Here is a 13072-nt window from a genome sequence, read left to right on the forward strand (position 1 = left end):
TAGATGGCCCTAGAAAGTGCTGCACGATAACGGTCATGAGTCATGTGGTTTATTATCAGCAGCACTGCCCAGCACGGTAACTTTAAAAATATCTCTTTCTGCTGATAATCCCCTGCATTGCACGAGGTAGTGTTGCAGTCTGCATTCATCTAACAGCTTCTCGTGTATAAACTATTAAAAATCATCTAGGAAAAAACAACATACATTATTAAAGATTAACTCTTCTGTTGTCCTCATGTATGGCCACCAAAAATATTGTTTCCTTGTCTGAAAAAAGTTCTCAAATTTCGGAAAATTTGCTAAACCATCAGGAAGACAATTCCCATAATTCCTTAAAAGTTTCATTTAAAAAAAATCGCCCAAATTTGGCAAGAAAATTATTGTAAATATTTTCAAAAAATGAGTAAGGATCTTCCCCCAAAAAATCCTAAAAAATCTAGTGTGATTACATATATATCAGTAAAACCCTCTAATATTTTCTTTACGAACATTTACATTTTGTGAACCTTCTTAAGAAACATTTTTAACATTTCTTTTTCCCATCAAAAAATGTTCAAAGATTTCACAAAAATGTTGAAAATGTGGACATCAGAAGTTTCACTGTGAAAATATTTTTTTTCCCACATTTTCAAACTTTGAAATGGATCAATTTTGACATGCAGGCAACACAAGGGTTAAATTAGCTTCACAAAGAGATACACAGACACAACTGACACACAATATTCTGGTACACAGTGATGTACTAAAAGGTTATATATGGGGTTTACCAGTTCAAGGTGAGAGAATAAAGCTTAATAAAGGAGAAAGGGGTTATTTATAGAGGGGGAAATTGAGGAGCAAGCTTAGGAAACACCAAAGTTATAGAGGACGTTTTCTCTAAAATAAATAAATAAAAAAAAAGACCTCTCCATAACCTCAAGATGGCATATCTAAACCATTTTTACAATCTAGAATGCACAGATCTGTGCAATCTCTGCCTCTCTTCCTCTCTTGCTGCAGCTCAAGCACACCAGCTTACCTATAAGTCATATTCTCATTCTGGATAAAAGAGACAATATTCAAGTTAGCTGCTGATTCAAAAGTCAAGGAAAAGTACAAGGAAAAAGTTAAGGGAAAAGTTCAGGACAAAGGTAAGTAAGCCATCCTCCAAAATCTCTGCCCAACCTCTCCACATCAGCTTACCTGTGACTCTGCTCAAACAGGCTTTTATTCAGTCATAGATGAACAAAAAAACAATTGTAAAGAAGGATGATGATACAGCATATTTTGCTCACAATGTGTTTAGGAGCAAAATAAAGCCATGATGACAAGTTTTTAAAAGGGTGTTTTTGATCAGATGCAGTCTATAAGAATAAAAAAATTCAGATAAAATATTTTGTTTTGGCAAAGCACCATCAAATCAAGGTGAATTTATTTGCTTTGTTTTCCCCTTTTGATGGTACTACAAAGTCTTCATCAGTAGTTATCACTGAGCAAATGTGGATGTTCAGTCTTTTGGGATTTTCTGCTTTACTGATCCTCTCAATTTTCTGTCCTTGGAATTAATCAAAAACCTGTCAGTTGACTTTAAACTGTCAACTGTGAAATATAAACTGTTTCTAATGTGATTTATTGCCAAAGCAACTGAGCTCTTGTCCTCAAACACACCCTGACAAGATATCTGACAGTCACGTGTTCTCGTTCTGGAAGTTAAGGGAAAAGTTAAGTCACATAAAACAATACTATACTATATTTAACTAATGAAAAGTGGAATAAATCTACCGTCTGTTCCTGACAAAAAACTAAAAAAATATAAAAAAATGTGCAAATTCTATCCATAGCCTAATGATAACTTATTTAACTACAGAAACTTACAGTACAATCATGAAATGCATTTTCAATGTTACCGCATCTGCTGCCTTATTTTGTAAGTTACTTTAATGACCTGATATGACAAAAAAATATCCTTGAGTTCCCAGCATTTGTTTTGTCAGCAATATATGATTTTTAAGGGGTTTAACACATGATATCCATGAACAGATTCAGGCTGTTTTCTTTAATTATTCTTACTTTTGTAATAATAAATAAATAAACCAAAATCTGTAGATTTATAGAACTTTGAGCACACAGATCTAATGACACCACTGCTGAGAACTGTACTTTGTCCTTCCATGGAAGCATCTAAAGATCTTGTTGATGGTAACATTGCACCACAATTCTCAGTAAAACTGTTTCAGCATGCAGACTTTGCCTTTTGCGTCAAGAAACCACAAACGGTTTTCCACAGACGTTTTTCTTAGTTTTTTATTGCAGTGTCGACTTGCCGCCCTTTATCATGTCTATGAGTTGTGAATAGTTCCACCAACGACTGATTCTCCTTTAGATTTAGAATTTGGTTTAATTTAAAAACATTTCTGAAGCTCTAAAAAGTAAAAAAAAAAAACAGATTTTCTGTTAAAGAAATTTCTTATCACCCTCTTACAGAGTATGGAACTCATGACTCCTCAGATTTATCTTGTGACCCTTTAGAGGGAGTCTGAGTCTTAGTTTGGAAACCACTGGACTAGCTGTATTTTTTCATCAGTATGAGAAGAAATTTGTAATTCACACTTTTAATGGAGGTTTTTATGTAGCTGTAGGCACAGGACATGTATGCTTCCACCTCCGTTTAGAACTAAATCCCATAGTGGTTATACGGTGGATTTTAATCTTTTCCATTCTATACACAATAAAATAGCAAGTTATTCCTCATATGAAAAATAATCGCTCACTGCATATGATCAGTTAATCAAAATATCTATTTGCATATTTTACAGTCCATGTGAAACCCACTGGCGTAATGCACTTAATGAAATGTCGAACCATAAGGCCTACAGGTCATTATCTACATGCAGTAGATCGCATTGCCAAATTCTTTTTACAGTATCTCTTCCAGTTTGCTACGCAACAAGACAAACTCTGTTGTGTGTTCAAACACACGAGCCCCTATTTAACCACTGATATGACAGCAGTTACTGGTTGTAAGGACGACTTCGAAGCAGGTTGTCCAGATCCGTCTTGTTGATGGTACCATAGGCCTGGGAGTAGCTGCCTAGTTTGGCTCTTGGGTCGCCTGCAGCAGCCACGTTACAGTTACTCTGAAATACTTTCTTGCTGAACCGTGGCGGTGGTCGAGCCTCGCGAACCTGAGAACTGGAACGCTGGTTCTGCATGAGAAGAAGGTGAAAGTTAAAATAAAGTCATTTATGATCATCATTTTATTTTTTTGTTTTGCAGAGTTTTGAAATAATCTTGTACTTTTGTGCACTAAATGTTGGAATCTACATCTGAGTATTTGCATAAAGTGACTAAAGTTGCATTCAACCCTGAGAGGCTGTGGACTGACCAGGCGTGCAGATGTGACGTAGAGCCCTGCAGACAAAGATGGCTCATCTTTGCGTACTAACGGGTTGTTCTGGGTTTGGTTTAGGGTCAAGGAGAAGGAACGGTTGTGGGCTGTAGGGGCTGAGCGACCCCGCTGGAGAATCTGATCCATGGACTGTTGGATGGAGGGTGAAGAGACAGGGTGAGAAAATCCACATAGTCAAAAATATAAAGAGTTTTAAAATGTAAGATGACATCACAACATGATAAGACAAACTGAACAGTGATTGGACTGAGGTCTTCTTACTATGTTAACGCTGCTGCCCTCTGTTGGTGACAGTGTTGCATTTCCATTACTGGTCTGTCCCACTAGTTTCTTACCAGCTGTAGAGGAGTGGTAGTAATAAGAAGGACACACTGGACTCCGAACAAAACCATCTGAATGACAAAAAGAGCCGTTTGAGCTTTCTACCTGAAGCAATGCATATGTACATTAATGGAGTTTCTGTACGAATAGAAAAGCAATATGTTTATACCTTACTTTAAGTCATATAACTAGAACCACATATCATCTAATACAAAGTTTTCAAATGTCTAAACAATTGCAATACTGTGAGTTTCGAAGACTACATACATATTTATATTTAAGTAGAAAACAATTGCACATGTTCAATATTGTACAGATAGATTTTCATACTTGGGGCATGTGTGATGGGGTTATATGTGATTTTTCCTAAGCCAGGGCTAGCTACCGGGTCCGTCTTCTCCGCAGCCAAAGGTTTGCTGACACCTGTATGTGAAGCCGGGTGGTTTGTCTCATCAATCTTTTCATGCTGTGGTTTCCCCTCATGGTCGTCATCTTGGTTGCTGTTCACTGTCACTGGGTCTTTCTCCACTTTATCACACTTCACGCTGGGCTTCTCCCTGCTACTGACACAATCTCCATCCTTTGGCTGGATCAGCCTCAGCATCCCAGGATTCGTTCTCTTCTCCAGTATCATCTGTAGGCAAAGAAGAGGAGCATTCACGAGGTTTAATCAGTCTGATTAGATCAACTTCGACTAGTGATTTTAAAATGCAGTGCACTTCTAAGAATTGTGAGCCACTTTTGGAGCATTTATAACTCGTTTTGTACCTCATAGAGTTTGTTGCGGTATTGAACAACAGACAGTTGCACATCATCATCCACTGGCAGCACTACATCGCAGTTAAGAGCGGGCTCTTTGGAAGGATTATGGAACCTCCAGGAAAAGAAAACACAGTTAGAGATGCATGACGGCACTTCCTGGCAACATAAAAATGACATTATGGTACAATAACCGATCTCAGGAACACAGAATGCAGATGATCATAACTCTAGCTATTCCGCTAAGCGAGGAAAAGCTAACAAAATGAAAAACAACGCTCTACAATCCTTTTGCTGTGAGGAAAATCTGAGCTCATCTTCTATTTCACAAACTGATCTGAATGCTGGACTCTCAGTACCTGGATACATATGGGTGTTGGAGGGCTTGCTGTGCAGTCAGCCGCTTGTCTGGGTTAAAAACAAGCAAACCCCTCAGCAGGTCGAGAGCATCAGGAGGCACAGACGGCTGGAGAAGATCCTCCAAAGGCACCTGTGGTCTAGAGAAGGAAGAACAAAGCTGGACTGAAAATGTCAGAGCAATAAAATACCAGCAACAAGGTTTAATAACTTGAGAGAAGATAAAAGACAGAATATTCTACGAACAATAATGCTCCTTTAAAAGTATATAGCAAGAGAGTCTTTGATGTTTGCAGCTTGCTAGACAGTTAAAGTAGATATTTGTACTGCACTGCTCATTTAGACATCTCCATGCACTCATCATAGTATGGTGGCCTATTTAAGCTGTCAGTGCTTATTTTATGATTTTGCGGCATGTTTCCGTCACTGCAATAATCACTGCTTCTGCTCCCTGAACATTCAGGCAGCCTCGCCTCCACTTGTAGGCTATTAAAACAATGTTCTCGGTGGAAGGGAAGAAATTTCTTATTGTGACTCCCTAAAATAGCTCTGTGTGGAATGACATGATCAGGAAGAGGCCAAGCATGAACTGTACATGCTGTTTACTTAGATATAAATAAAGTGCTTGTGAGATGACAGATTAATATGCAACAGGTACATCACTGGTTGGTTAGATTACCAGATTTATATGTACATGCACACACACACAAAAAAACATATGCTTTGTTAATATGTAGTCCAAAATTTTCACAACATAAACTGTAAAGAAAATCTAGTCTTACTTCAGTAGCATTCTCTGAATGACTGAGGATCCATATTCTGACTTGATTGCGAGAATATCTGAAATTTGAAAGGTGTTTAGTTAATCCAAGGTAAAAGTAAAGTGCTAAGCATTTGAAGAAATTGAATCTGGAGTTTATGTTTGTCACCTTCTGGGCTGGGGTGTGGTATGGCACTCATGATCTTCTCTATTTGGTTGATGGTGGAAGTTCCAGGAAACAGGGCTTTTCCCAGCAGCATCTCTCCCAGGATACAGCCGAGGCTCCACATGTCCACACCTTTAGTGTACCTGTGGACAAGATTAGCTCCTTTTACTCGCTAGTACACTCTGGATTACTACATAACTTCACATTTTGGTCCCTTAAAAAGAAGAAAGAATGAAAATTAAGTATTTTACCTTGCTAGCATGCTCAAACGGTGAGATATCAGGATATAAGTGACATGAGCAGTTAACACCATGGCTGAGCATTTCTGCCTTCAAACTGCAGTGTACTGATCAAATGACAAACCTAAAGAAACCAATCACATGTTCCAGGACTTTCTGTGTCATTATTCTTGTTTAGAATTGGCTTGTAGTTCGAACTTTGATGACTCATTTCACTCATTTTCTGTTATATTTAAACTTTCAGTTGTATAGGATAGAGTTGTTTTGCAGTGTCTCAGGTGAGCTGGTGTGTTTGAGCTATAGCGAGTATTGGAGGGTTGATGGAGATGGAGAAGAAAGCTTCATAAAGCTGCAAAATCTAAAAAGACAACAGTGTGGAGTTGCATCTCAGCCATTTTAAGACAGGAAGACAATATTTTCATAGAAACATCACCTAAATATAGAACTTTGATAGACAAAAATGAGTTTTAAGATGTTTAATCAATGACTGGTGAGGGACTTTTAGACAAGTATATCATGTGTACCTTCTTCACCATTGGAAAAATCAACTGTTGTAAAGAAAAAAAGCACAAGCAGAAGATGTGGTTCAAATCCTGACAACAGATGCTCATCACAGTTGATACCTTGCAGATCCCAGCAGGATCTCGGGAGCTCGATACCAACGTGTTGCCACGTACTCCGTCAGTGCAGGATTCCCGCTGTCCTCTTGGATCTGGTTGAGCGATCTGGCCAAGCCGAAATCACACAGCTTGACAACACAGTCAGTGTCCAAGAGCACGTTGGATGGCTGTGGGAAACGCAGACAAGAGAAACATTCTTCACAAAGACAATAAGAGTCTGACTTTCACTTAAGTTCCCAGAGCTTCCCAAAGATATGAGAAGAATAAAAGGTTTAGTGAGAGAAAAATGAGGAATGAAAATCGAGTTTGCAAGGTCAAGAGTCTTTGTGTGTGGACATGTAAGCAGATTAGCGGCAGGGTTGTGTTACTGTATGTGATATGACTGTATAAACAGAGCATTTTGAAAGTTTCACATGATACCCCTGTGTCTGTGTATTGTGACTAAAACAGACAGAAAAGAAAACATGGATGCCTAAAAGCTCTGTTTTTGGCAGTACTATGCCATAGCTATTGATGTAAGAACTTAAAGAGATTTTGGTTATTTTCAAGAAAACCATGGAAAATGGCCAGATATCAGCTCTTAAATTCAATTCTTATGAGCTATTTTTGTTGTTGTCGTTATATTTATTCAAACAAATGTACCTTTAGTTGTACCAGGAATTAAAATGAACAAGAAATTGAAGAAAACGCGGGTGGTCTAATAATTTTTTCCAAGAGTATAAATATATATATAGCTGTATTTACATGTGGAAACGCTGTAGTTATGGTGTCATACATTCTACTACGTATGTACACAGGTTACAAAACAAAAATGAGGTCATTAATATGCAATACAACAAAGATGCACATGCAAAGCACAACTACCAATTTGAGCTTTTTAAAATCCAAATAAGAGCACATTTGTATAGTGTGATCTAGTAGTAAATTTTCTTCACATAATCTCTATTTGATAATCTCACTGCTGTACCTTTTGGTCCCTGTGAATCACATTTCCTGAATGGAGGTATTTGATGGCTTTGAACAGCTGGTACATCACATAACGTTTATGGATGTCCTTCAGCAGGGTGCCTTTCTTTATCACTGCATGCAAGTCGGTATCTAGTACAAAGCAAAAAGGACATTTTGTTAATTATATGGCACCAAAAGGCATTTCTGCCAATGTTATGATTGTAAATAATCATCACATACAATGACGATCAGCATTTACAGCCATTTTAGCACCGAGATGCTGAACACACGATCACCCATATTCACATAAACACTGATTTCAACTCAACAGCATGGTAGAAATACAATAAAATGCAAGAGAGAGCCAGTGGAGGTCTGTACTGTGATGCTGCAGTACAGTCAAGCATTAGACTGCACAGAGGGAGAGGTCTGACTGTGGACTCTGCAGTAAGACAGTGCAGCCAGCCAAGGGAAGCTTCCACACACACACACACACCTCAAGCTGCTCGGTGCCAAATTAAACTGCTATGAACGGCTGCAGCCTCCCTCATGCTGAATGATGATTGTTCCAACACTCACCCATGTATTCAAAGATGAGGTAAATGTCTTTATCATTTTGCGCTCTGATGACGTTTAGAAGTTTGATGATGTTGGGATGATCTCCAAACTCCTGTACAAAGAATGAAGAGTTTCAGTAACAGAAACCACATACAGAAAATCCAAAACACACTCTGGCTACTGTTAGACCTGTAATATCTGGCAGGTATCAGGTCAAGGTTGTGTAAACAACAGTGAAGTTTATAACAGAGGTTACATAACAGTCCTCATAAAACGCATGTCTGCAGTAGTAGAAGATGGCAACAGCTGATTAGGGGCAGTGGCACACATGAAGGTCACACAAATGTAGGTCAACAGAAAAAAAAATTAAACAAGAACATCTTCTGCATGAGTGTAGAGGACAGTGAGTCTTTTAGTCATTTTGATATTTAGGTGTATTGGTGAGTTCTGTCACATGCTTGCACTGCACACCGTTTCCTGTATATTTTGTAACATAGGATAGAAATGCTAGTTTAGAGGTTTCCAATATATGCAGTTATGCAATTGTGCAAGTATTTTTACGCAAAAGTGGATGAGAAAGAACAACGCTGTTATATGGTTTTTGTGTGACCTGGTGCAAAAATGGTTTAAAACATGGACAATACACGGCTAGATCACACACCACATTGACAAAAATATCCCAAAAGTACCAAGTTCAATTCCCAGCCAGCCAGCCAGCCAGCCAGCCAGCCAGCCAGCCCTTTAGTCCCATGCCCTGTTTCCCCATATTTCCTCTCTGCGTACACTGCACTGAATAAAAGAAAAAATGCCAAAAACCTACCAGCACAATTCTGCCGTTTCAGCAGAAACATGATGGAAGTGTTATAGAAAAATAAATTGCAGTGCGCCAAACTAGACAGAACAGAGTAAGAGTGTGGAAAAAATGAGGCTATTTAGTGAAGTGGACTGTTAACAAATGCAGCTACCTCTAAAATCAATTTACATATAAAGTCTGAGGGAAGATGCAGTACAAGTGGTGAGAGTCAGATTAAGATCATCAACATCTGAGTCTTCAGAACTGAGAATAAAACTCAGGATGATGATCTGATAAATAGTTCAGCTATCATTTAATTCAAAGACAATTAATATTATGTTACCTGGAGGAACATGATTTCCCTGAATGTCCGCTGTAAAAAGAAAAAAAAACATTATAGTCATGATATGAGCTTGCACTCTGGCTTACTATACATGTAAACTAGGCAAACACAAGCGTCCTGTTCTGTATAATCATTAGCCAGATTTGTCTTTATCTTGAAACAGGTGAAGGAGGACATTTATACTGAGTGGTTCCAATAGTCAATTGCAGCCTGGGAGTCAGAAAAAAGAGTTGCAACACAATTGCAACATAGAAAATTAGATAAATGACATTTGTTTCACAGAATTCTTCTCAAAATGTCTGTTTTTGGGTTGTTGTTTTTTTACGCATTTTTTACATCCGCATTGTGTTTGATCCAGATATTTGTACCTCTTCTATCTTCTAAAATAGTTTCATTTCTAAGCAATCACAAAGCAAAAAACAAGCCAAAAATGTTGGGAACCACCAGCCCACTATATGATAAAGGTTAACAGTTCACAACAGTGTATATTTAATGCAGGTCACACAGTACACACCTGGGCATCTGTCCTGTTTCTGAAGGCATCAAAGATCTTTTTCACAGCCACAATCTCACCCGTCTGTCGGTCAACTGCTTTCCAGACGATGCCATAGGCCTTAGACGGATACAAAATACAGATAGCATTTACTCAGCTATATATAATGGGAGTATATCCTGTGCTAGTCAATAAGATATCAACTGCAGGTTGTGAACAAGATTAAATGAAACTATGAAAAAACTAAAATTATAAAAAAAACTGCTGAATTTTGAAATTAATTGGCACATCCTCTCTAATTAAAATGTGTATTTAAATTCAGTTGTATGTGCATTAGGCCGTTAAGCAGCAGAAAAAGCTTTCTGGAGGCCTGAAAACACATCGAGATTTTTTTATTTTTTCCTCCTTTCATCGCCTTAATTTTTATATCGTGTTTATATACTGACGGTATAATGTGAGGATTGAATCAGGGAGTGTGTTTAGAAGTGAGTATTTTATGATGTGTATGTGGGAGTGAGGATGTGAGGTTGCTAGGCTGTGAATGTATGTTTGAACACATTATCTTACTTGCATTTAGTACCTTGGATACATGTTTAATATTAACTATTATGTCTTCCTAAGAGTGTAAGAGTCAGTCCCTTCATTTTGATGCAGAAAGTGGTATCTTGAACTTTTAAAAATTCACAACAAAATATTGGAAAATATAAAGAGCACACTCCTGGTTCCTATCCAGACAACCAAATATGGATGATTTGCTGCTTAGACTGATGGACGGTGAGTCAGGGAGTGAAGCCAAGCATAACAGAGGCAGCAGTGAGGCAAGGCATCAGGATACACTGTTATTGTAGTGACACTGTCCTCAGAGGCTATAGATCAGATTCACACAGCACTGGAGACTCTTTGTATCAGGAAAACTGATCATGATGTGCATTCACTAGGGAAATTTAACAAAATGATATTCAAAATAAATACACAGTTCATTCAGAATAATATGACACAATAAAGCCTACTGTTTGTTGCTACGAAACTACTTTACAACTATTTAAATCCAGTGCTGCTGCTTGTTTCCTTAAAGAAACCCTGTGCAGGATGCTACAACGCCAAAAAGGTTGAACAGCAGCGTAACCTGAGCTGCCCTTACGTATGTCAATATGACAGGTCTATGTGGCAGCTATCACCTAGTTATCTAAAGCACAGCAGCAATTTGTGAATCTCTGTGGACCCACGGTGGAAAGAAAACCAGTCTGTTTTTAGTCCTGTGGCAACTGCAACAGCAGAGCAAACAACCGAAGGGTTTGGAGTCTAAAGGGAACAAGTGTCCTCACACATCAGCTGATCTGCAAAGAAAGTGTTTGTCCTGCCAGAGTAAATAAACCTCTTGCTTACAACACTGGGGTTCACTGAGGACCTTAAGCCGGGAGAATTTCAGGAATTTTCTCAAGGCTAAAAAAACGACAGGAACTTTCGTGGTAAAAAAGTGATGTGCATGCTGCCAAGGTGCATTCAAGAGTTTTAAGACGTGCTTCCATATCATGTCATTTTGAGGGTAATGGGAAGAAAAACACATCCAATTTACATATTATGTGTTTATTTTGCTACATTTTGTCTAATTGCATCTATAGACTTCATATATTTGAAGGTAATTTTCTTGAAAAGGAGTTTTTTCTTGCACTTTAATTCAGAAATCTGCTTTTCAGCTGCACATACATACACAAGATTTTCCACTGTCATCCATAGCCTGAATTACAGAACATTTTAATCCAAGAAATACAACGAAAAATGATTTAATTTCTGGCTCTTGACATTACTTTCTGATTAATAGAGTGGAAAGAAGGAAATATCAAAAATCCAGATCCAAGATGTCAACAAAATCAAATCTAGTTTTCAGATAAGACATACAAAAAAGCAAAAGTCAGCTGAGGAAGCTCCATGGTGATCTCTATTAATTAAAAACATTTTACCTTGTACAACCTTGAATCAAATAATCTGAAAAGTCACTCACCCCTTTTCCAAGTCTCTTCTTGATTTCATACTTGAGAGAAATGTGTTCCTCCACCTCAGTAACGGTTCCTGTTTGATATTTTTTGCTCATTTTCTTCAGTTTTGGTTCCTGCTGCTGCTCAAACAGAAATCCTCCCCAAGCTCCGTGGTAGCTCCTGTGAGAGAATCACTTTCATTTCCCTCAAAACATTCCTGTAAGAGGTGCAGCATCCAAATCAGTGACTCCCAAACATACAGTAAAGAAGAATATCACTGAAATAGCAGCAGATCTCTGTAGCTTCGCATCTTACCTGGTAACTCCTCATGCGACTGTCTCCACTCGGATGCCGTGTTGTTCAGTCAGTGTTGGTGGAGAAGAAGGTTAGCTTCCACCTCCATGTAGGCAAAGAAAGTCAAACAGTCAACTTTAAGTGGAACGGAGCAATATGTGTTGTAGCATGTGTTGTTTTTTGTCAAGGCGAAGCGCCAGTGGACAGTTTGGCAGCTGCCACACTTCTGCAGCAAACAGACGAGCCTGGAGTTTTGTCGTTATCTGTCGTCCAGGTAACAACCACGACGCTGCGTGCGTCTTAAAGGGGCCGCAGCACAAATACACATCACACAGCCGCCATGTTGAATGGAGCAGGTTTGTTTTATATATGGGTCAATATATAACTGAGGGACTTTTAAAGTCTATGGCATATATATTGCATACATTTTTATTAAAAGTAAAAAACTAATGTTTTTATGTTCATTATGATCATGTCTTTACAAATTTCATAGTTATTATGGAAACAATCACTTATTAATAAAAAAGACCGGATATCACTAAAATGTCAACTAAATAACCGTCTGATTTGATAACAACCATCTTCTAATTAGCGAAACAATATTAAAATGAGTTTATTCAAAAATTGTTTTGATTGTGTTCTTTTCATTAAGTTAAGACAATCATGACAGATTTTCTTTTTTGGCAAAATATAAAATTTTATATGGAAAACAACAAATTGTATCTGCAATAATCTGTAGTATTAAAAATTCAATTAGTGAGATGATGCTAGCCCTGAATAATAGAAGCTCTGGGCGTTGATTAGGTGTGCTGCTGACCAGATATTTATTTCCATCCTATGTTCACGTATTCAGCAGCAGTACCTGTTTCTGACCGTCAGTTTTCAATGTGAATACTGATGACATGAAAACAGAATGGATCATGTTGGAGAATCTGGGACAATAAAAACACTGTTTTTATAATCGCATACAGATCATTGCCAGTGGGTAAATGATTCAGTTGGGTAACTTCTGTGCCTGGGTAAGTACACAACCAATCAAGCCTTTCATCATCTCGGG

General features: G+C 38.1%; 1 protein-coding gene across 2 annotated transcripts; it reads right to left on the reverse strand.

Annotated features, from left to right (window-relative positions):
* Positions 1-1191: 1191 nt before the first annotated feature.
* Positions 1192-12294, reverse strand: mapk15 (mitogen-activated protein kinase 15). 2 transcript variants are annotated; one of them, XM_022202287.2, is made up of 15 exons: positions 12037-12294; positions 11748-11901; positions 9767-9865; positions 9253-9282; positions 8138-8228; positions 7578-7708; positions 6614-6777; positions 5755-5894; positions 5608-5665; positions 4828-4965; positions 4478-4583; positions 4040-4343; positions 3650-3780; positions 3365-3517; positions 1192-3185 (listed from the first exon to the last, which is right to left on the reverse strand). In XM_022202287.2, the coding sequence occupies exons 2-15, from the start codon at positions 11835-11837 to the stop codon at positions 2991-2993; spliced, it is 1830 nt and encodes a 609-aa protein (XP_022057979.1). In that variant the 5' UTR covers positions 11838-11901; positions 12037-12294; the 3' UTR covers positions 1192-2990. The 2 variants fall into 2 exon arrangements, with proteins under 2 accessions (XP_022057979.1, XP_022057978.1); XM_022202286.2 differs by having other exon boundaries at positions 11748-11938.
* Between the last annotated feature and the right edge of the window lie 778 nt (positions 12295-13072).

The sequence above is a fragment of the Acanthochromis polyacanthus genome, chromosome 11 (assembly GCF_021347895.1).
Source record: "Acanthochromis polyacanthus isolate Apoly-LR-REF ecotype Palm Island chromosome 11, KAUST_Apoly_ChrSc, whole genome shotgun sequence".
Taxonomy (NCBI): Eukaryota; Metazoa; Chordata; class Actinopteri; family Pomacentridae; genus Acanthochromis; species Acanthochromis polyacanthus.

What these genes read in the sequence shown, in the direction of transcription:
- mapk15 (XM_022202287.2), bottom strand. Translation starts at nt 11,837, where the DNA reads ATGAGCAAAAAATATCAAACAGGAACCGTTACTGAGGTGGAGGAACAC. An exon ending in ACCGCAACAAACTCTATGAG is followed by an intron (nt 4,344 to 4,477) that starts GTACAAAACGAG and finishes CTTTGCCTACAG; the next exon opens with ATGATACTGGAGAAGAGAAC. An exon ending in ACGTCACATCTGCACGCCTG is followed by an intron (nt 3,186 to 3,364) that starts GTCAGTCCACAG and finishes CTTCTCATGCAG; the next exon opens with AACCAGCGTTCCAGTTCTCA.